We start from the raw sequence: 24071 nt of genomic DNA, 5'->3' as shown, positions 1-24071 counted from the left end.
CTGGCATGCTGCAGTCCATGGGGTTGCCAAGGGTTGGACACACTTAGTGACTGAACAACAACAACAGCTAAATATGAGCAGACATGTCCCACTTATTCATATTTGTGAACTTCTTTAAAAAATGGACAGTGAGTCACCAATTTGGGGTTCTAAGTATGAGGGTCATTTCAACAGCCCTTGAGGTCTCTAGATGGAGACCAAATCAGAGGACCCAGGGGATGGGCATGGTGCAAGATAGGGCAGCTTACCTGCTTCAGGAGCTGTCTTGAACCCCCCAGCACCCTCAAGGATGGAGATAAGAGATTGTGAATGCTGTGAGCTGACTGCCACTATGGTGCTAGGAACACAGCTCTGTCCAAATCAGTCAGCAATAGCCCTTGTCTTCATGATGACTGTGGAGCAGTTCTCAGAACTAAGCAGTGGGGAGAAGGCCAAGTGAGGTTAAACACGACTCAAATAAAGCTATGGATAAATTGATTTTGTCTTTTATGTGAACATTTGTCCCAACTGAAGAATTACAGTGTTGGCATGAATATGCATTAAAAGAATAGAAACTGAGTGTGTTCCAAGAGAGTTGTATTGACTCTACAGGCAGCTAATGACATGGTTTACTTCTCGAGAAGAATCAGCGCTCATTTTCAGAGTGACCTCGTAGTTTATACTCTTGAAGTGGACAATACAATGAACAAGCTCTTCTGCTGAATTCATAAGTAACAAACACCCAGCAGCCCTGAGCCAATTTCTGGGCTTTTCAACAGGCAACGCTTTGCCTGTTGAAATCTGGGTTGATCATTGTTCATGCATCAGTCCTCCTAAGCTACTAATATCTGCAAATAGTTCTTTCTTTACAGATTAAGGACACTGATTCAATAACAATTACTTGACATAGATCATCTACTTAGCTGCTCTCAACACTTGGCTTTGACACAGAGGCCAGGAGGTTCCAACCTGCCTCATAAGACACCTGGCCAAATGGATTTGTTCCTGAGCAAGATTGAGGGGCTCTAAAGACAGCCATATACCTGGTCACCACCAGCCTAGCCCTTATAATGTGTCTGGCCAGCCCTGAAGCTCTGATTACTTGAACCCATGGGGATTTATATTGTCTTCATAGGTGTTCACAGAGCCTAAGAATTCTATGACTCAAATTTGTAATCGCTGACTCAGAAATGTGAATCTTATTAAAAAGAAAACTAAGATCCAGAGGTAAGATAAGTAACTTGGTAAGTAACTTGATAAGTAACAAGGTAAGTAAGTAACTTGGCCAAGGTGACCTAGCTAGGAGGTGGCAGAGCTGTTAAAGAAACCAGACTAGGACTCCACTGCCCAACCTCACTCCTGATGTGTGTTGCATCTAAGACAATGGTTTTCAGACTTTCTAGCACATTAGAATCCCCTGGAGGCCTTGTTAAAATGCAGACTGTGGGGCCCCACTCCCAGAGTTTCAGATTCCATATTTCCAGAGTGGGACTCTAGAATTTACACTTCTTAGTAAGTTCCCGGGGAATGCTGATACTGTTCATCAGGAGCCAACACTTGAAGAACCACTGATCTAGGATGTACGATAAGGAAGGAGAAATTGCTCCTTGGATCCAAAGACGCGATAGATTTATCCCCAAGCTCGGAATAAAGCAGTTTCTTCCAGTTTCTAAATCTGTTCTGGGCTAAGTAATTTAGGTGAAACTGTCATCTAGAAGGCACGTTTTGGAGGCAACGAAATGTCAGAGGAAAAGTCTTCCACCCCTCCTACTGAACCACCGGAAAGGAGTTTTGAAACTGAGTCTGAAATCAATGAATGAAGAAACGAAACCTCAGACAAATGCAGAAGACAGATAGAGGCGCATAGAAGATTAACCAGGGTGAAGGCAGCAGATGAGCAGCAGGTGAGTGAGCAGGAAAACAAGGGTACTGGTCGAGGGCTGAAACGAGGAACTTTGGCACTCATGCTTGGTCTGGCTCTGCTGGCACGTGCAATCAAAAGCATAAAACAATGTTGGCCCAGCCACTGTGGAAAACAGTATGGAGGTTTCTCAAAAAATTGAAAAAAGAACTACCATATGACCATGCAATTACACTCCTGGGTACTTATCAAAAAAAAAAAAAAAATAACACTCAAAAATATACATGCACCCCAATGTTCACAGCAGCATTATTTACAGTTGCAAAGATATGGGAGCAACCTAAGCATCCATCAACAGATGAACAGATAAAGAAGATGTGATACACATATACAATGGAGTACTACTCAGCCTTAGAAAAGAATGACATTTTATTCTCTGTAGCAACATGGATGGACTTGGAGGATATTATGCTAAGTGAAATAAGTCAGACAGAGAAAGACAATCACTATATGATATCACTTATATGTGGAATAAAAAAAAATACAACAAACTAGAGAATATAACAAAAAAGAAGCAGACTCACAGATATAGAGAACAGATTAGTGGTTACCAGTGGGGAGAGGGAAGGGGGAGGGGCAATACAGGGGAATGGGATTAAGAGGTACAAACAATCAGGTATAAAATAAGCTATAAGCTATAAGGGTATACTATACAATATGGGGGATATAGACAGTATTTTACAATAACTATAAACATAATCTAACCTTTAAGAGTTGTGAACCACTATACCATATACCTGTAACTTATATAATATTGTAAAGCAAGTATATTTCAATACAAACACTTTTTAAAAAGAGGACATAGGAAAATGTCAGTTAGATTGTTGATCTGCCATCAGAAATGCTGAAAATTGGGTGTGGAGGGCAATGCAAGTGTTGGTTCATTGAGAGAGTAAGCTAAACCTAGCTGCAACTGGAGGTGCAGTTTCATTTATTGAATTATTTGGTCCACATTTTGGGGGTGTTTCCTGTGTGGCAGGCCCTGCACTAACTAGAGACTACGACCCAAAATATCAGAAGGCGTTGCCTCTGTTCTCAAGGCATGAACACTCAAGGAAAAAGAAACTGTGAGTACACACAGCTCTGATGAACAGCATAAATGTTTAAGGGATGTATGCTATAGGCTAAGTTGCTTCAAGTAGTGTCAGACTCTTTGTGACCCCATGGACTATAGCCCACCAGGTGCCTCTATCCATGGGATTCTCCAGGCAAGAATACTGGAGGGGGTTGCCATGCCCTCCTCCAGGGGATCTTCCAACCCAGGGATAGAGCCCATGTCGCTTATGTTTCCTGCATTGGCAGGTGGGTTCTTTACCACTAGCACCACCTGCGAAGCCCTTAAGGGATGTATAAAACGTATTAAAGGAAAGAGGTAACTTCTGCCTAGGAAAAACCTAGGCTTCAGTCTTCCCTTGGTCTTATCATTGACTAAATGTTACTTTACCCCAGGGTTCTGTCTTCACACTTCTTACTGCTAATGTCTATTGGTGACTTCCAAATGCTGGATCCATCCTACAGGCTCCTGACCCTGAATCTCCATCTCCAGCATGATTTCTCCCAAGCTCCATCTCCCAGGCTATCATTTCCAACTGTTATCTGAGCTTGGATGCCTGGATATCAACCCTTCATGTCCAAAGCTAGGTTCACTTTCTTTTATATTTCTAATTGTATAAGCCAATAATTTTATCATCTAAACAGCCTTCCAAGCTAAAATACTCAAGTGGAGCTTGGTTCTTCCCTCTCACTCATTATCTGTTCCTGATGTCACCAGGCTCTCTTATTTCTACCTCCATCACTGTGTCTCAAGGCTTTGCAGGTGGCACAGTGGTAAAGAATCGGTCTGGCAAGCAGGAGACAGGGGTTAGATCTGTGGATCAGGAAGATGTCCTGGAGAAGGAAACAGCAACCCACTCCTGGAAAATTCCATGGACAGAGGAGCTGGGCAGGCTATAGTCCATGGGGTCGCAAAGAGGAGGACATGACTGAGCACGCGCGCGCACACACACACACACACACACACAAACACACACCGCGTCTCACCTGGACATTTCTCTCTGTTATCATTGCCTTCATCATTACTTCTCTGGGTTACTGAAACCACCTCCTCTCTGAAATCTAGGCCTCAACTCTCACCCCTCCCTAGCGGGTTGCCTTTCAAATGCTAAAAGCCTCTCCGCAGCTCTGTTTGCGCCTTTGGGCAGTCAGCAGGATGAGGAAGGGAGGAGGACCCAAGGGCAGCATGTCACGGGATCTGTCCAAGGTCTAGCTAGTGCTGGAGGGCCATCACAGTCAATGGAGTCAATGGAACAGAACCAAATCTTGGCCATTCCTGAATGTCAGGCAAAGGACATTCGACTTCATTTAGCTGACCATGGGGAGTGAGAGCAAGCTTTTGAAGAGAAATGTGATGAAATCAGAGGTATGCATTAAGAAGATTAACTTGGCAGTAGCTTATAGAAAAGATTATATGGAAAATAGATTAGAAGGAAGGAGACCAATTAGACATACTTAGAAAAGGCTCTGTGATTAGCAATGAAGGTTGAAATTTAGTTGGCAGCTGTGGAAACAAAGTGAGAAATGGAGGAAATATTTTGGACACAGAAGTGCTGTTACTTTAAAATTTTGGTGCCAAAGAGGGGGAGAATTCAAATGTAACTCCAGAGGTTTAATTCTGACCACAGGAGAGCATAGTAATGTCATTTGGAGAAAGTGATGGGGGCAGGAAGAAGGTGGGAGGCAATGGGGATTGCGAAGTTCACATTTAGACATGTTGTTGGAGACATGATTGGGATGCCCAGATAGACAAGCAATTAGAGAACCAATGAGTCAGGCCAGAAAGAACCAAGTTGTATGTTTCTAAAAGAGGCGATAGAGCAGCTGTGGAGTAAAGGATCAAGATAGACTCAGCTGATAGGGTACCTCTGGGTTTTATGATGACAAGAACCCTTGCAGCAAAGGCTATCTTGGAAGAGGGAAGTGGCAGGGAAACTAGACTGTCATCACCACCGTGCATGATGAGAAGGGAGAAGTGACTACCCTTTAGTGGTGGGAACGGAAGGATGGGAGGGAGGTGTCACCGTGGCTGACATGAGTTAGTTTTCAGGCATAAAGGAAGGAAAGAGGTGGAGAGAATGGGTGAAATACAATGAAGAGTAGGTCATGGATGATCTTAAAAGAAGACAAATCAAGATCAAGGTCAAAGTGGGAACATCAGTCTAGAAAGGTGAAAACTAGCAGGATAATTGAAAAAAAAAAAAAATGAACTCTCCTCTGAATGGGGGAATGGAAGTAGAAGGGTCACAGAATAGTTCACAAAAGCAACGAAGGTTGAATGTTTAACCCAAATCTAAGAATATATAGGAAGGACAGCAAGGAATCAATGAGGCCTGGGTATGGATATAAGAATAAGCAAGCTGAAATGAGGGTTACACAAGAATTAAATGAATCTGTTGAGGGCATGATCAAGGTAATTCTGTCACTTTTCCTGAAGCAAGCTTAGCTCATTGCCATCTTCCTCCAGTCAGATGATGGGGGGACACCTGCAAGGGGAAATGGCAGGAGATTGAGGATAAGAGGCATACAGGGTGTCTGGTGAGGGAAACTGAAGTCTGACTGTGGGACCCAGGCAGGCAAATCCCTAATAGGAGTAATGAGGACTCGAGGGTTTCTTGGTCAGACGGGGAAGTTGGTACCATGAAAGAAAGCTCAAAAGAAATGCAGTTTTGGGGAGAAACCAGATTTCAGTTACAATGAAGAGGTAGACAGAGCAGTGGGAAAGCTAAGGAAACAGGGCAGTCTGGGCACAGGAGAACAGAGGTCTTCTGGAACTCAATGGAAGGGATGGGCAGGGTAGTGATGTAAGTGGCAGGGAGCACAAGTGAATAGAAAAGCTGAAAAGGGAGAGAAGAGGGAGTCTGTGCCCATGGGGACACAGAAGGGCAAGCTGGTTTGTAGGTTAACCCCCTTTTTTTTTTCACACAGCAGGTCTCAAGGTCATGTCAACTGGAAAAATCAATCATACTTTTGCATCTTTAAGTGATGATGAAGATCGACCTAAGAATCCCTGGACTGTTACATTCTCTTGGTCCAATGGTCTTGAATGTTCTCCTCTAGGACACTAAGAACCTTGTGTTTTTTGGAGTTTTTTTGGCCACACTGCCCGATGCATGCAGGATCTTAGTTCCTGGACCAGAGATTGAACCTGTGCCCCCTGAAGTGGAAGGGTGGAGTCATAACCACTGGATCACCAAGAAAGTCTAAGGACCATGTTTTGGGAAAGCATGGTTGTTTTGGGGTCATTAAAATTGCATGGTCTCCCTGGCCTCTGCCTTTAAATATTCAGATGGCTGCCCTTTCCATAAATGAGAACTTCGGCTTACTTGGCTGTTGTTCTGATTCACTGCCTTCTGTCTTTCTGCTGAAGAGCCCCTCTTTCATCTTAGGTTCTAAATAGTGGAGAATCATCTACCACTCCGTTTTCAACACCCTGTCCCTCTGGCCTCCATCTGCTCAGCACTATCTGTTGCATCCACTCTTTCCTTCAAAACCAGTGAAACCATACCAGCTCACCTACTGTTGCTGCTGCTGCTGCTAAGTCGCTTCAGTCGTGTCTGACTCTGTGCGACCCCATAGACGGCAGCCCCCCAGGCTCCCCCGTCCCTGGGATTCTCCAGGCAAGAATACTGGAGTGGGTTGCCATTTCCTTCTCCAGTGCATGAAAGGGAAAAGGGAAAGTGAAGTCGCTCCGTCGTGTCCGTCTCTTAGCGACCCCATGGACTGTAGCCTACCAGGCTCCTCCATCCATGGGATTTTCCAGGCAAGAGTACTGGAGTGGGGTGCCATTGCCTTCTCCGTCACCTACTGTTATTGACCTTGTAAGACGGGCTTTTGCTGAGATCAGTGAGTGTCTCCTGGTGGAATCCAGCTGGCCTCTCCCTAGGGGGTGTTTCCTGGGTGAATTTGCCAATTCACATGGGCCGATCAATGTTCAAAGTCAACTGTGCAGTCTCAGAACCACTGTATCATCCAAAATATCAGAGAGGGACTCTCACAACCAAGCTCACAAAAACTGAAGTATCAATAAGAATTTGATGTAGTGACATCCCATGAGAAACTTAGCAGCCACACAGGCCAGATGACAGATAATTTCTCTACCTTTTGGGTAGTTCTTTGACACCCTTTCCTAATCCAAGGGAAATCTTGTTCATAAAACTATAAATCTTCAGTCCAACAACCAACATCCAACTTCTTCTTTATTTCCTTCCACTGTTAACCAACCTTAAGGATAACTCCCATTTTCTTACTTTACATATGCTAGTAGATTTCATTAGAGTACAGCCATGCCATGCTGGCCTCGGGTCCATCCTATCTCTTTCCCCAGATTCTTAATCTCATTGTTCATAAAAGTAAATATAGAAGATTACAAAGGAAATCAATGACATTGAAATGACACTTTAAAATATTTTTCAAATTGTGATATATGTGTATCATTCAGTTTGGTTCAGTTCAGTCGCTCAGTCGTGTCCGACTCTTTGCGACCCCAGGAACCACAGCATGCCAGGCCTCCCTGTCCATCACCAACTCCCTGAGTCCACCCAAACCCATGTCCATCAAGTCGATGATGCCATCCAGCCATCTCATCCTCTGTCGTCCCTTTCTACTCCTGCCCTCAATCTTTTCCAGAATCAAGGTCTTTTCCAATGAGTCAGCTCTTCCCATCAGTTGGCCAAAGTACTGGAGTTTCAGCTTCAACATCAGTCCTTCCAATGAACACCCAGGACTGATCTCCTTTAGGATGGACTGGTTGGATCTCCTTGCAGTCCAAGGGACTCTCAAGAGTCTTCTCCAGCACCACAGTTCAAAAGCATCAATTCTTTGGCGCTCAGCTTTCTTTATAGACCAACTCTCACATCCATACATGACCACTGGAAAAACCATAGCCTTGACTAGACGGACCTTTGTTGGCAAAGTAATGTCTCTGCTTTTTAATATGCTGTCTAGTTTCGTCATAACTTTCCTTCCAAGGAGTAAGTGTCTTTTAATTTCATGGCTGCAGTCAGCATCTGCAGTGATTTTGCAGTGTGTATCATTATTAACTATAAAATCTAACATTGGGTCTATTAACTACCTTAACTTCAAGGCAGTGATGAGCATAAAGACCATTTTAAAATATATTCACCAACTAGATGATTATGAAAATATCTGTGGTTTCTATTCATGACAAAGTCACAGATACTGCTAATAACTATTTTGGTTTGTTGTCTACATTTATAAGGCTTTCCTAGTGGCTCAGATGGTGAAGAATCCACCCACAATGCAGGAGACCTGGGTTCAATCCCTGGGCTGGGAAGATCCCCTGGAGAAGGGCATGGCAACACTCCAGTATTCCTTCCTGGAGAATCTCATGGACAGAGGAGCCTAGCGGTCTACAGTCCATAGGGTTGCAAAAAGTTGGACATAATTGAAGTGACACAACACGCACACATCACAGGTTTTCTGAATTTTATCCACAGACACTAACAGTTTACAAACCCCAGGTTAAGAATCTCTATTAAGGTGACTTGGCATGCCTCTGCTTTTTTCCATTACAGGCTGATTTTATAACGCATTTCTCATATTGCAATTTCTGGGTTTTTCAGGTGATTCATTTCAGTCTATATATACTACCCACAGTTATCAGATATGTTCTCCATCTGTTTAACAACATTGCTTTTTACATGTAAAAACTACAAGATCATCATCAAAAACTGGAAACTGAAGTATCCAACAAGTGTTGAGTGGACAGACACATTGTGGTATATTCACTCAAATGACTACTACTTATAAATTAACAGGAAAATTAATGAAACATGCAACAACATGGGTGAATATCCAAAGAATTTTATTGCAGAAATAAGCCAGAATCAAAAGACTACATACTGTATGATCCCATTTATATGGTTGCCTTTATGGGCAATGAAAAAACAAAAGACAAAGGAAAAGACTTTTTCTTTGTTTATTCAGAAATGTCCAGAGGAAAGACAGAGTAGACAAGACAGAAGTATTCTGGGCACAAGAAAAGTGTACTCTGTCCTGAAATAAGGAAATTTTCTAGGCTCTCCCTTTGGCTGGATGAAACATTCTCAAAAAAATTAGTTAAGTCCCTTTCCTTGTTTACTCAGTAACCATCTGACTCTTAATTAAGTTGGTATTATGGTTTTAAAATGAGTCTTTTATGATTTTCTTAGCATTAATGAAACCCTCAGGGTTTAGTCACCTCAAGGGGAGCTGACAAAATTGAATTCTTCAGCCTGCAGCGATCCAGGGCCTCATGTCATTCCCTTCCAGCTCGCTTCCCCCATGAGACCCAGTCCAAATACCTGGCCAACCAACTCTCTACTCTAGCTAATCAGCTTACTCACAAGATTAGTGGGCATTTCAGGTCAACAGATCACTGAAACGCAGTTGCTAGGCACCCACAGAAAATAAACGAAGAAGAAAGAATTTGTGATTTTTAAAAAATTAATAAATAAGCTTGTCCATTAGAAGGAAGAGGGTAGAAGAATCGTAAACAGAGAGCAGTCCTGAGTTGTTCATTAACGATCACATATGTCTGTAGGAAAAGGAGGAAGAGGGTCATCAAATTGGTCTTTTCTACCTCAACTAAACATCTGGGTGAAGAGCTGACTCATTGGAAAAGACCTTGATGCTGGGAAAGTCAGGGGCAAGAGGAGAAGGAAGCGACAGAAGATGAGATGGTTGGATGGCATTACTGACTCAATGAACATGAGTTTGAGCAAACTCCAGGAGATGGGGAAGAACAGGGAAGCCTGGTGTGCTGCAGTCCATGGGGCTGCAAAGGGTAGGACATGATTTAGTGACTGAACAACAAACACCTAGGCATCAGCCCCATGCTCAGAATGTGAAGAAAAACAGTACATGGCTAAGACAAGACATAGATTCATGGTGGAAATGTTTCACTAATGCACCTTTGTTTTCTGGCACTGGCTCCTACAGCTGCTAATATTCCCTCTAGAAAGCACAGTTATTACAGCAACCACTTAGGACTCCAGGAACATGGTGACCCTTGACCTTAATTCTTCTCTCCTGATGGAGCCCATGTAACTATCTTTCTAAAAGAGCTTTCACAAACTCAAATAAACACAGAAGGGCAGGCCCTCTTATCTTTGGGAGTTTGTGTTTATCCTTATAACCCTCTTTCATCACAAATTGCCTCTTAGGCAAGAAACACTGGAGTCCTCTTTTATTTGGCAGTGCCATTTGCTCCATACAAACTCGAGCCAAGAATGCACTTCCACTCTCGCCATTTCCTCCTTCCTCCTCAGCCTTGCTCTTCTCTCACCAAAAATGCTGTTAGCTTCTTCTCCTGGGACTCTCTTACTTTTAATTCACATTATTTACATTTGCTGTTTAGGTCTCAGCCAGAATTTTCTCCTCTTTTTGTGTTAAAAATCATCTCCATCTCTAAGTTTATGGGTGATTCCACAATCAGATTCAAGATGTTCCCTGTGGTTTCAGTTTCCCTCTACTTCCTTGTGTTGTTCAAATTCAAAATTTATTAATGATTTCCAGGTCAATGGTAGTTTAGAAGGCAAGCAAGTCAAAGCAGCCAAGAGCATGAGACTTGGAGGGTGTGCTGCTGCAACAAATGATAGAATCAACTAGTAGGTGATGTAAACGGATGGCACGGGGGGTGGAACTAATACGAGGAGATAGATCAGACATGAATATACGTTCCTGTATTTAGGTTAAAATTCACAAATGGTAACAGTAAGATATTGCCTCGTACCTGATAGAACGGCTCTCATAAAGATGTGGGTGCGTGCTCAGTCATTCAGTGATGCTTGACTCTTTGAGATCCCGTGGACTGTAGCCTGTCAGGCTCTTCTGTCCATGGAATTTTTAGGTGAGAATACTGGAGTGTGTTGTCATTTCCTCCTCCAGCGGAATCTTTCCAGGGATCAAACCCATGTCTCCTGCATCTCTTGCATTGGGAGGTGGATTCTTTACCACTGAGCCACCTGAGAAGCCCCACAAAGAAGGCAGGAGATAATCAGCGCTGGCCAGGATGTAAAGAAAAGGAAAACTTTGTGTGCTGCTGATGGAATGTAAATTGGTACAGCATTTATTGAAAACAGTATGGAAGTTCTTCAAAAAATTAAAAATAGAACTAGCATACAATCCAGCAACCTCACTTCTCAGTATATATCCAAAGGCCATGAAAAAAAAGATCTTGAAGAGACATGTATACTCCTGTGTTCTTCGCAGCATTATTCACAACAGCCAAGATATGAAAACAACTCAATATCTGTCTGTGAATGGATGGATAAATAAGGTGTGGTATGTATACATACAATGACATATAATCCAGCCATGAGAAGGAAGGAAAAAAATGCCATTTACACAACATGGATAGACCTTGAGGGCATTATGTTAAGTGAGATAAGCCAGACAGAGAAAGACAAACATTGTATGATCTCACCCATGTGTAGAGTATTAAAAAGTTGAACTCAGAAACAAAGAGTAGAAAAGTGATTGCCAGGAGCTGGAGGGGTGGAAGAAATAGAAAGAGTTTGGTAAAAGGGTACAAGCTTCCAGCTATAAGATAAATTAGGTCTGAAGACCTAATGTAAAACACGGTGACTAAAGTTTATAATGAGCTTCCCAGGTGGCACTAGCGGTAAAGAATCTGCCCACCAATTCAAGAGATGCAGCAGACCTGGGTTCGATCCCTGGGCTGGGAAGATCCCCTGGAGTAGGAAATGGCAAACCGCTCCAGTATTCTTGCCTGGAAAATTCCATAGGCAGAGGAGCCTGGCAGCTACAGTCCATGGGGTCGCAAAGAGCCAGACACGTCTGAGTACTGAGCACACAGGACCGAGTTGATAACATTGTATTATATAATTAAAATTTGCTAAGAGAGTAGAATATAAATGCTCTCACTAAAAAGAAAAAATACATAAATACATGAGGTGATGGATGTTCATTAATTAGATGGTGGGAATTCTTTCACAATGTATACATATACTAAATCACCACAACATACACTTTAAATATCTTACAACTTCATTTGTCCATTACACCTCAATGAAGGTAAAAACCAAATAAGATTCATAAATGACAAAAGCACAGATGATGGATGATACATGGTGATTTTAGACCATTGTGACCAAGGAGTCAAAATGGGTAGTGTTAGGATGGGGAGTTGCGGTCACAGCTACTATAGTTAAGGATGCGCTCAGGATGCATCACTCACAGTAGTTGTTATGGAAGTCGTATCTGACTCTTTGTGACCCCATTGACTACAGCACACCAGGCTTCCTTGTCCTTCAGTATCTTGCGGAGTTTTCTCAAACTCGTGTCCATTGAGTCAGTGATGCCATCCAACCATCTCATCCTCTGTTATCCCCTTCTCCTCCTGCCTTCAATCAGGAGGCAGGGTCTGATCAGGGTCTTTTCCAATGAGTTGGCTCTTTGCATCAGGTGTCCAAAGTATTGGAGCTTCAGCTTCAGCATCAGCCCTTCCAATGAATATTCAGAGTTGATTTTCTTTAGGGTTGACTGGTTTCATCTCCTTGCAGTACAAGGGACTCTCAAGAGTCTTCTCCAGCACCATAAATTGAAGGCATTAATTCTTTGGTGCTCCGCCTTCTTTAAGACTTCCCTGGTGGCTCAGACGGTAAAGCGTCTGCCTACAATGCGGGAGACCTGGGTTCAATCCCTGGGTCGGGAAGATCCCCTGGAGAAGGAAATGGCAACCCACTCCAGCTAGTACTCTTGCCTGGAAAACCCCACAGATGGAGGATCCTGGTAGGCTACAGTCCATGGGGTCTCAAAGAGTCAGACACAACTGAGCGACTTCACTTTCACTTTCCACCTTCTTTATGGTCCAACTCTGACATCCGTACATGACTACTGGAAAAAGCATAGCTCTGTCCATAAGCAGGTTACAGTCTCAAAGTCCTGCATAGTGACCTGATTCCAGCTGGAGCATGTATCCAGTTCAGAGGGTCCCATTTGAAAAGAAGCCCTGGCTACCAATTGGAATGTATCAGAGGAGGAAGTTCTGGGTGGTGAGGATTCTGGGAAGTATGTCTGAAAAGGAATTGTTCAGAGAAGTGGGACTATTTGGCAAATAGAAAATAAGCTGTCACTCACCTCTCAAGTGGCTGTTAGAAGACCAGCAGTTTCAAACTCAAATTTCCAAGAGGCCAGGCGGGAACATAGATGAGAGAAACAGAACATGTGTAAGGAGAGAAAAATACTCAAGCGTGAGAGTGCCACTAGAGATGTTACCTAGGCTTTGGGGTGGAAGGAGAGGCCTGGGCAGTGTAGAATGAGAGCCTGGTGATTATCATCACGTGTCAAACAGGCCTAATGCTACATTCTTTTCTGATTTCCCAAGAGAAGCCAGAAACCCACATTTTTATGCAATGTCTCAATTTTCATTTTAACAACTGTTTCAAAATTTTTTAAAGACACATTCCTCAGGCCAAACATAATGTGTCAATGGGCTGCAGGCAGCCCAGGGCTGCCAGTTCACAATGTCTAGGTTTTAACCTAGACATTTCTAGGAGATATTTCTAGGCTTTAACAGAAGCAGCACTAAGATGCATTGAAGGAAGATTGACTTGGGATATGAGAGCATATTCAAATGTCTAAAATCCATAGTAAAAAAACAGACTCCCCATCCAATTTCTGAGCATTGAGAAATAGTCCAGAGACTATTAGTTGACAGTATATGAAAGACATAAGAGAAAGGATTTTCTCCTTAGCAGAGATGTTGAACTCTTTTTATAAACTATAATTATACTTTATACCAGAATGAGGCTTACAGTTTACTAGCAACTTTTGTATTATCTCATGTAAAAAGTTACTAGAATAGTTCTTTGAAGTAGAAAAGTGGGTATCTCAGGGAATTCCCTGCCCAGTGGTTAGGACTTTAGCACTTTCACTGCCAAGACCCGGGTTCAGTCCCTGGTCAGGGAACTAAGATTCCACAAGCTGTACGGAGCAGCAAAAAAAAGCAGGTATTTCTGTTTTACAAATGTGTAAGCTGAGCATCTGAGATACTAAATAATTCAAGGAAGGTAATCTTAGAAACTGGGCTGAGATTTAGGACTCAGGTTATCGAACTTCAAATTCAAAACTCTTTCCTTTGCTACTTCAGAGTCAGACTCTAAGCCTGTGAGATTCCATTTCTAGCTATGCTCTAAACTGGATTTGCTCATTGTTGCTTTCCTGTGGTCAACCAACTCCCCTGCACATTTCCATATTCCTGGAATGCCTTCCTGTCCCTTCTACCACTTTCTAAAAGCTTTTCATGATCTTTTGTGTAGTTTCTTCCAAGCTGTCAATTAGGGGAATCCTCCCCCAGCTCTCAAGCTTGAAACTGAACTCGCCCTTGACATGTGGTTGCCCAAAATGAAATGGTTGTCCATCTTCTCTGCATCTTCTCCATATATGTCTCTATCAGGACAAAACCTGTCTTAATCCATGAACAAAGCCACATCCATATAGGTGCACACACATGCACACAAGAGCCGGTACTTGATCAACGAATCATCAAATGAGTATAAATGCTGGACGTGTAAGACAGTCAAGAGAAAGAAAATTTGTTGTCAACAATGGCTTCTAGTTCTCACGGTCATTTCTATTTCCATCCAGAAATTTTGATTCTGACACAAGTCAGCTGGGGAAACTTGTTTCTGCACATCCAGTGCAGGAGAGGCCATAAAAAATCTCTGGCTCTCTGTATTTCAGGCTCATGGATGACAGTTTTAAATGTGTCATTATTCCTTGGGTTGGGAATCTTTTCTCAAAAGAATACAAAAATTGTGGAGAAATTGCTGACTAAGCCAAACTTCCAAATGATTTTCAGTTTGGCCAAAACGTGGGTTTTTAAAATGTAAGCACGGCCAAAGGTTTTTCCTTGTTGACTCATAGACATAGATCAAGTGTAACAATGTTTTCTGGTGCACTGTATTTAAGTCTGTGCAGCCAAATGTCACTGGGCTTCCCAGGTGGCTCAGTGGTAAAGAATCCGCCTGCCAATGCAGGAGGCGCGGGTTCGATCCCTGGGTGGGGAAGATCCCCTGGAGGAGGAAATGGCAACCTGCTCCAGTATTCTTGCCTGGAAAATTCCATGGACAGAGGAGGCTGGTGGGCTACAGTTCATGGGGTCACAAGGAGTCAGACATGACTGAGCACAGCCAAATGTCATTCCATGTGAAATAAATTATCACAACTTGCATCGATCATTTAAAATAAATGATAAAATGTGTAGAAAGTGGAAAAACATGCATAGAAATATTAGGTAAGGGAGAAAAAACATTCTAAGAATGTTACTGCATCCAGCCGAGCACAGAGAAGAATATTTTTGTTTTGTTTTGATGATTTAGCTGGTCAAATGACCTGTTAAGAATATTTCCCTAAAGATTTTTTTTTTTTTAAAAAGGGAATATTTCATAGAGCTAATGTTCTGATGCTCTAATCTCTCTAGGCAAGGTTCATATTTGTGTGGGTTACTTATTCTCCCTTTGTTGACTAAGTCAATAATCAGAATCAGCAGGTTTGGAGTCTGGTTGGCAGGGATCAGCAGCTTGGCTGGGGTGAAGTGAGTATAAAAGCCTGGAGCTGGGGGCAGTCTGCTCAGGGACCCAGCAGTTCTTGGCAGGATGGCTTCCTTCCGTCTGTTCCTCCTTTGCCTCGCTGGACTGGTGTTTGTGTCTGAGGCTGGCCTTGGGGTGAGTGTCTGACTCTCTGATGTTCTTTCATCTGTCTCCTATGGATGAAGTACAAGTGACTTCTTCCTGCTTTGCCAATAAGCTTTTGTTACTGGGACCAGGGCAGCCGGTATCTATTTTTAAATGTCATTGATCCAAACTTCAAAAAGAATGAAGTTCTACAGAGCTTACTAAACTGGGGCTTTCATCCTGGGTGCCCTCCTCTATGACTTTGCAGTGATGCCTCCGTTCCCTCAGATAAATGGTAGAAATAAAGATATGATATTCTGGAAGCTGTGACTACTGAGTTTTCAGAAGCTTGACCTTTGATGAAGCTGATTTTCCTCTAGCCAATCAAAAAGTATGTACTGATTAATTCTTCAAAGGCTTGGTGCACAACCTTCTAGTCCAATATCTAATTCTTAAATCCCCTAGTACAGCGGTCCCCAACATTTCTGGCACCAGGGAGTGGTTTCATGGAAAACAATTTTTCTACAGGCTGGAAGGTGGGGGGTGGGGGATGGTTGGGGGATGATTTAAGAGTATTATATTTATCGTCCACTTTATTTCTATCATTATGACATCAGCTCCACCTCAGATCATCAGGCATTAGATCCCAGAAGTTGGGGATGCTTGGTTTAGAAGAATAAAACTATTAAAAGGATCATGAAATCATCTGACTACAGCAACTAGTAAGAAGGAACTGCTACAACAACAGCTGAGTAAAATGTTCTCAGGAAAAGCTATTTGGTCCTGTGCTATACTTAGTCACTCAGTCGTGTCTGACTCTTTGTGACCCCATGGACCATAGCCCATCAGACTCCTTTGTTCATGGGATTCTCCTGGCAAGAATACTGGAGTGGGTTGCCATGCCCTCCTCCAGGGGATTTTCCCAACTCAGGGATCGAACCCAGGTCTCCTGCACTGCAGGTGGATTCTTTACCAGCTGAGCTACCAGGGAAGCCCCTCTTTGGTCCTATGGCATATTATATCTTTGCAGTAACTCCACTCAGATGAGGAGGCTGAACAAAGACACTCTTCTCAGAGGGACCATTTTCTCCCTTCAAGTTCATAATACACAACCCCACTAGAGCACAGCATGTCCGGAGGCAGAAACTATTCTTTCTTTGGAGACAATCGTGTCTGTGTTACACTGAGGAACAGAAGCTCATTAACCGTCAACCCGTCTGTCGCTGAAAATGGGATTCTCGAGTCCTTGCTGCCTTGTTCCTGGTCTCACACCACAAAGGATGCAGCCTGTGGCTCTCACCAACTTTGCTGACTTGTCACTTGTCTCCTCTCCACCCAGGGCGCTGGTGAACCCAAGTGTCCTCTGATGGTCAAGGTCCTGGATGCTGTCCGGGGCAGTCCTGCTGCGAACGTGGGTGTGAAGGTGTTCAAGAAGGCTGCTGACGAGACCTGGGAGCCATTTGCCTCGGGGTGAGCTGCCTGGGGCTCCCAGACGTGGGGCTTGGTTATATCTTTCCATTCCCCCATCACTCGTTGGTATGCCTTCACATAACCACTCAAGCTGAGAATCCTTGCCTTGCGATGTTAGGAAACATGCAGAATTTGTGTTAATATATTAATGGAAGGAAAGGAATTGAGGGACAGCATGGACTAGGCAGATGGCCATAGTTTATCCGGATCACACTGTTACCTAAAGGGTGACCCCGTCTAGGGCCTGAGAGTGGGCTCTTGTCTAACCCTTGGAAATGAATTGTCAGAGGAGACACACATGCTGACAAAGCAAAAGACTTTATTGGGAAGTGACACCCGGGTGGAGAGCGGCAGGGGGAGAGAGCCCAGGAGGACCGCTCTGCCTCCTGGCTCGCAGTCTCAGGGTTTATGGAGGTGGGCGTGGCTTTCTGGGTTGTCTCTGGCCAATCATTTTGCTTGTGCCCATATTTGGTCTGACTCAGGGTCCCACCTGGTGGCAAGCCCACCTCTCAGCCAAGATGGATTCCAGCCCAACGGTTTCCGGGAGGTTGGCAGGACACGTGGTCTGGCATCTCCCTCCTTTTGACCACTCCTGAATTCTCCTGGTTAGTTTTTGGCAGCAGCACCAGGTTACTTATCAGGACCTCCTGTTGTGAGACAGCTCTGGCAAGCAGTTACTATTGTGCCCTGGCCAATGCAGGTGGGTTCAGCCAAAGTGTCCCTCACAACATCATTCACTAAGGGGACCAGCAAGTAGATTGAAAATGTGGCAGAGGGTACGTGGGCCCTGAGAAGGATGTCCTCTTGCCTGGCCCAGCTGGGAATGACTAGAACCCTGAACAGCTTCCCATCCCTCCAGTCTAGTTCACCACCTTCTGAGGTCACAAACCACTCGAAAAGGGTGATGAAAACTGTGAATTCCATGTCCAGAAAAATGCACATATACACACGCCTACAAAAATATGTATTTAATTTCAGGAGCTCCAGGTTCCTTGATATGCCTTCACATATCACTCAAGCTGAGAGTCCTTGATTTGCACTATTAGGAAAGATATAGAATTTGTGTTAATATGTTAATGAAAGAAAAGAAATTGAGGGACAGCACGGACTAGGCAGCTGTCTATAGTTTATCTGGACCATCCCGAGTCCAGGGCTGTTGTCCAGCAAAGCCTAGTGGAGCATCTGCTCTGTGAGGCTGGGACTGTCAAGCTCCATAAGCAAGGACACAGAAGAGAAAGATACATCACATCAAGTGCAGACCCAGACCAGCCTTGCATTCCCCCCACCAGGAGCCCAAATGATTTCCCCCCTTTACTGGCTGCTTTAGAACTTTCATAGTTTCTCCACCTCTACTAGTAACCGTTTCAAAAAAATACATATTAGTAAATATAAACCAACTAACTAAAAGAATGTACAATCAAGAAACCCTCAGTACCAAGCAATACTGCTAAGTGTTTATGTCTCCCAGCAAGAGAGTGTCTGTGGGTTTTAACTGAATCCCAAGAATCACACGACGACCCTGCACCCATCATTGCATGGTAAGTCACTTTAGTCATGTCTGATTCTTCATGACCTTATGGACCATAGCCCGCCAGGTTCCTCAGTCCATTGGATTCTCCAGGGAAGAATACTGGAGTGGCTTGCCATGCCCTCCGCCAGGGGATCTTCCCAACCCAGGGATCAAACCCATGTCTCTTACGTCTTCTGTATTGGCAGGCTGATTCTTTTCCACCAACTAACTAAAAGAATGAACAACCAAAAAATCCTCAGTACCAAGCAATACTTCTAAGTGTTTATGTTTCCCAGGAAGAGATTTTCCTGTGGGTTTTAATTGAAGAAGAATCACATGATGACTCTTCATCCATCATTGGAAAGACCATTTTCTTTGGTGTGGTTTCAATTGAGTTTCTGTTTGTTAATTCATTTATGTTTCTATAAAATGCCAAGCACACCATGGAAAAGTTAAGAGAATATTCAAAGCATGAGATAGAATGGATGCCATAAGCATTCAGATGTTTGTGGGAATTTTTTTCTGATGGTAAGACAAAAAAGGGAAAATCAATGTTTTCTTCCTGGCAAAGAAGAAAGGTGGGAGAGTAATGAACAGAGCCATTCTGTTTTAGTCTGTCTTAGTTTTTGCTAACTGAGAATGATTTCTAACACCAGCCATCAAGCAGGTTGTCATTTTAGTCCCTAAGTTATGTCTGATTCTTTGCAACACCATGGACTGTGTACTCCCCAGGCTCTTCTGTCCATGGGATTTCAGAGGCAAGAATACTGGTGTGAGCATTTCCTTCTCCAGGGGATCTTTCCAACCCAGGGATAGAACCCACGCCTCCTGCATTGGCAGGTGGATTCTTCACCACTAAGCCATCAGGGAAGCCTATCAAGCGGGTACTTACGTGGAAATAGAAGTTGCTTAGTTTAAAAAGAAAAATGAATTGCCTAGTATTTGTTGATGGCACAGAGCTGCCAAGAAGCTTAGTTATGTAAACAATGAAAGAGTCAGATACAGGTTTCTCCTTGTACTCTGGCATCCCCACCATGTGTACAGATGATACCACCTCTGCAAGACACTCTTACACGACAGGGGAGAGGAGGGTGGCCCTGGGGTCGAAGGCACCGCAGTCAGAGCAGCTCACGGCCACTTCCAGGGTAGTTACAAAACTTCACCCAGACACCAACGGTTAGTTGCAAAGCCTCTTTTTGAAGTGAAACCTCTTAAGAGACAAAAATCTACAATGAGCTTTTGGAAACATTCCTGACAAGTTTTCTGTAGTTAATTTTGGACAGTCACTGGAATTTTCCCTATCTTGACCTAATTGAGGGAAAAATATATATATACATATACATATATCTTCACATGGGTTGGGAATATCCCCTGAAGAAGGGAATGGTTACCCTCTGCAGTATTCTTGGGCTTCCCTGGTGGCTCAGATGGTAAAGAATCTGCCTGCAATGCAGGAGACTCAGGATCAATTCCTGGGTCAGGAAGATCCCCTGGAGAAGGGAATGGTTACCCACACCAGTATTCTGGCCTGGAGAATTCCATGAACAGAGAAGCCTAGTGGGCTACAATCCATGGAGTCACAAAGACTCAGACACGACTAAGTGACTAACACACACACTCCCATACACAAACTGTATACGGGAGTGTGTGTGCATGTGTGTCTGTGTTTGTGTGTCTGTGTGTGGTGTCACCTTGCCATGGCATTTATTCCCTCAATGCCTAACTTAACCTGGACTTTTGCACCTTTTAGGAAAACCAGTGAATCTGGAGAGCTCCACGGGCTCACCACGGAGGACAAATTTGTAGAAGGACTATACAAAGTGGAATTAGACACCAAATCCTACTGGAAGTCACTTGGCATTTCCCCGTTCCATGAATATGCAGAGGTGAGCGCAAGGATGCTAGCTTTGTTTTTTATTTTTTGTCTGTTTGTTTGCAATCCCAGGAAATGCACTGCTTGCACTTTGCACACCACAGAAAAGTCAGAAAGAAAATATCAGACTAGTACAGCGCCCTTCCCATTTCTCCAATCAGAAATCCACAAAACTCTGAAAAGCAAACTTTTTCTCTAAGTTTGATGATAATTCATTCAGTAACAGGACCCGAACTTACAAGATGCTCCTGAGAGATTTCATTCCTTCCACTGAATGTGATTATTTGTCTGCTGAAAAAATACTAATAGATTGGATTATTAGGCAATGCTCCAGACCCCAACTTAGGGTGTTCCACAACAAAACTTAGATGCATCATTTTACTTCTCTAAAATCTGACAACTGTTTCATTCCAGAACTCATCTGGCTTCCAGAGGTTTAGATAATTGAATTCAGACAGTATATATAGAAACAGTAAATTCAAAATAATAATAGCAACACAACAGATGAAACTTATCAAGCACAGACTACTACCATTTTCTATATTTAACCTATTTGATCTTTGTAAACAACACTTTGCAGTCATTCCTATTATTATCCCCATTTTAGAGGTGAAGAAAGTGAGGCACAGGGAAGTTAAGTAACTTGTCGAGGTCATGGGGCCAGTAACAGGAGGAACAGTAATATTCGCCACCAGGGCCAGGCTGGGTTTAGCCTCAGGTGTGCTTCAGCTTTCTTCCTGTGAGAAGTCGAGATAATAATAATAAGACGCAATCATAACCCTTGGTTCACATTCTATTCCTCTGCTGATGAGGCAGTGGGAACATCAAAGTTATCCCTATGTCTTCCTTGTCTGTAATTCCTCAAGTCATGTAAAACAGATGGCTGCCATGGAAATAGAATCCAGACATGCTGGTCAGAGTTAAAGATCAACTAATTGCATCAAAAATAGCTCATCATGAAAGGGAACCATTCTCTCTGGCTTAGTCATGGATGAGACTTTTCATTGACATAAAACGGTTCTTTTAGTAGACAGCGTTGCCAGGGAAACCTTAGGCCTGTTTGATTTCTGGGGCCCACAGGTCACCGAGGGAGCCCTATCTACCCAGACGGATGTCTCTGGCTACTTCTCAGCCAGGCAACAAGATGCGGAGCTCCTGTCTTGGGTGGTTTCAGGGTTTAGATGTTGCCCAGCACAAGATATTTGCCCCTAGACCCTTAAGCCCCAGCCTGGAGCACCAGACCAGCCCCCTGTAATCCTTATTCCCCCCTGATCTCAGCCTGATGAGACCATCTGAGAAGACTTGATGCTGTCCTGCCCATGATGTGCTATTCCTGTTCATCAGATGCTAGCTTCCTAGCCTGCTCGTCACTCTTTCAGTTTTTATTCAACAGACATTTGAAAAATGAAAACCTGCTATTGTTGAGAAGTCTGCTAGAAGCTAGAGATTCAGAAGTGAAAACACATCCCTGCCCTTGGGATGGAGGGAAAGTGACTGATGTAAGACATTGCAGGCAGGACCATGAGCCCAACTTGGAGGCTGAATGGATATGGGGAAGGAGAGAGAGCATGAGGAGTCATAGTCCCAGTGCCTCACTTGGGTGACTGGTGGCTGAGCAGTGGGTTCGACTATAAGTTCCTTTTCTGTCAGCTTCTTCTTCTGAGGACCTTCCAGAACACTGCCATCCTTCAGCACTAGTCACCTCCGCCTTGGCCAATGACCCAGGCAGCCATATTAGACTTAACAAGACAAGAAATTTCCTTTGGAATGATTAGCCCTCTCAACTTCATGGATTTCTGAATGCAGATTATGCCATTTACAACTTTTAGGAAGACTCAAATGAGTCAGGAGGTCAATGTCATTACAAGAGATCAGAAATTCTCCTGACCTGCTTCCAGAAACTTGGCCTTTAAAGTATGCCCTTTCTCCTTCAGACAGATTCTTCTTTGTTTGCTTCAGACTTTAAACTTTCTATTTTGTATTGGGGTATAGCCAATTAACAATATTGTGATAGTTTCAGGTAACAGCAAGGGACTCAGCCACACATATACATGTATCCATTCTCCCCCAACCTCTTTCCCATCCAGGCTGGCACATGACATTGAATAGAGTTCCATGTGCTATACAATAGGTCCTTGTTGGTTACCCATTTTGAATATAGCAGTTTGTACATGACCTTCCCAAACTTCCTAACTATCCCTTCCCTCTGGGCAACCAAGTTTGTTTTCTAATTCTGTGGGTCTTTTTCTGTTTTGTATGTTAGTTCATTCATATCATTTCTTTTTAGATTCCACATTTAAGGGATGTTAAACGATATTTCTCCTTCTTGCAGAGAGACTCTTAAGTGATTCTCAGCTCTTCCTGCTCTGATGATATTTTTGTTTTCAGTACAGTTTAATTGGATCTTTTTTTCTCCCATAAGTCATCAAGGTTTCCTTTGTCCATATTTAAAATAAAAGGTGTTTACATAGGGTGTATTTAAAGTTCAATCCAGGACCTCTGTATAAAATAAGTAAAACTAATTACCTGCTTGCTGCCCTCCATCTCTCTTCTGAACCAAGTTATCTCAACTTGCCTCACTCTGGGCACCTAGACGATCCCAGCACTTGGGAGTCTCAGCTCTATGACATTTGCCTGAAGTACATAACTAATGGGAACCACACTCTCATAGACAATTTGCCCAGTTCCAAAGCTTAAAAGAGCCCCAACATGTGTGCATTGCAGAATTTCAACATGATCTTCCATACCCTGCTTGCACTGTAAACAGAACCCTCCGATGCTTTGACTCCATATTTCATTGCATTTTATATACACAAAATACACTAATTCTTCTGCATGTTAGGAGATGCAAAGGAACAGTGGGGAAAAAATGTCTCGGGTTTGGAGACAGGTGGCTTAACTCCTAGCCTGGATCTGTCACTTCATGAACGTGGGCCAAATACCCTAACTCAGAGGTCTGCTTCACTCATCTGTGAAATGGGAAGAATGCTCCCTTCCGGCTTCAAAATTCTAGGGTCTCTAAGTCTGCGGTGGGCTTGGCAACCATCATTCTTACGCTTTTGGGTCACTAATGCCAGTTTCTACATTCTTTCTTCCTTTTTCCAAAACCAAGAACACGAGACACAAGCAATTAGGAGCTCTATGATTTCCCTCGGTCAGGTTAGAGCCACCCTGATTATCAGTGTGACTTTGCCCCCCACAAAGAGAGATCTGATTATATGGATGGGGGTGGGGAGTGAAGAATCTTACTGAAAGGGCTGTGCAAGGTTCTGACAGCTTAGTTGGCCCGTATATTCAGAATTTTGCCTTTTGCACCCACTATTCCAGAAAACAAGAAAATAAAAATAATTTCTTTGGCACTGGACTTCTTGTGGTCTCTGACTGATTCACAGTTGGGGGCTCCACTGGAAAGTGATCCTGTCTGTGTTCCCTGCAGGTGGTATTCACAGCCAATGACTCCGGCCTCCGCCACTACACCATCGCTGCCTTGCTCAGCCCCTACTCGTACTCAACCACCGCCCTCGTCAGCAATCCCAAGGAGTGAGGGCGCCTGCCTCGGTGGACTTGAAGGATGAAGGACAGGATATTGTGTAACCAAGAGTATTCCATTTTTATTAAGACAGT

At 43.5% G+C, this 24071-nt stretch overlaps 2 protein-coding genes across 3 annotated transcripts in view; one reads left to right on the top strand and one right to left on the bottom strand.

Moving 5' to 3' along the window:
• Positions 1-376: 376 nt before the first annotated feature.
• Positions 377-24071, bottom strand: part of B4GALT6 (beta-1,4-galactosyltransferase 6) — a 117481-nt gene continuing 93786 nt past the window's right edge. The window contains exon 10 of one of the 2 annotated variants that reach the window (XR_014074824.1): positions 377-412. The gene's annotated coding sequence lies outside the window, so the exon portion shown is untranslated. Of the gene's footprint in view, positions 413-11776; positions 12995-24071 lie in introns of those variants that run through there. The other variant, XR_014074823.1, reaches the window with a different exon arrangement.
• TTR (transthyretin) lies at positions 15577-24039 on the top strand. Its single transcript, XM_081562655.1, has 4 exons — positions 15577-15645; positions 16934-17064; positions 20325-20460; positions 23884-24039. Exons 1-4 carry the CDS (start codon positions 15577-15579, stop codon positions 23989-23991), a joined length of 444 nt encoding a protein of 147 aa, XP_081418781.1. The 3' UTR covers positions 23992-24039.

The sequence above is a fragment of the Giraffa tippelskirchi genome, chromosome 14 (assembly GCF_054371585.1).
Source record: "Giraffa tippelskirchi isolate mGirTip1 chromosome 14, T2T-mGirTip1v1.2.pri, whole genome shotgun sequence".
Lineage (NCBI taxonomy): Eukaryota > Metazoa > Chordata > Mammalia > Artiodactyla > Giraffidae > Giraffa > Giraffa tippelskirchi.
The sequence above is the reverse complement of the archived record's forward strand: the minus strand, read 5'-3'. Positions and strand labels throughout refer to the sequence as shown.

Excerpts from the sequence above, each read along its gene's own strand:
- TTR (XM_081562655.1), top strand. The coding sequence starts at position 15,577 with ATGGCTTCCTTCCGTCTGTTCCTCCTTTGCCTCGCTGGACTGGTGTTT. Across the intron at positions 15,646-16,933 it reads TGTCTGAGGCTGGCCTTGGG|GGCGCTGGTGAACCCAAGTG; the intron begins GTGAGTGTCTGA and ends CTCTCCACCCAG. Across the intron at positions 17,065-20,324 it reads TGGGAGCCATTTGCCTCGGG|GAAAACCAGTGAATCTGGAG; the intron begins GTGAGCTGCCTG and ends TGCACCTTTTAG.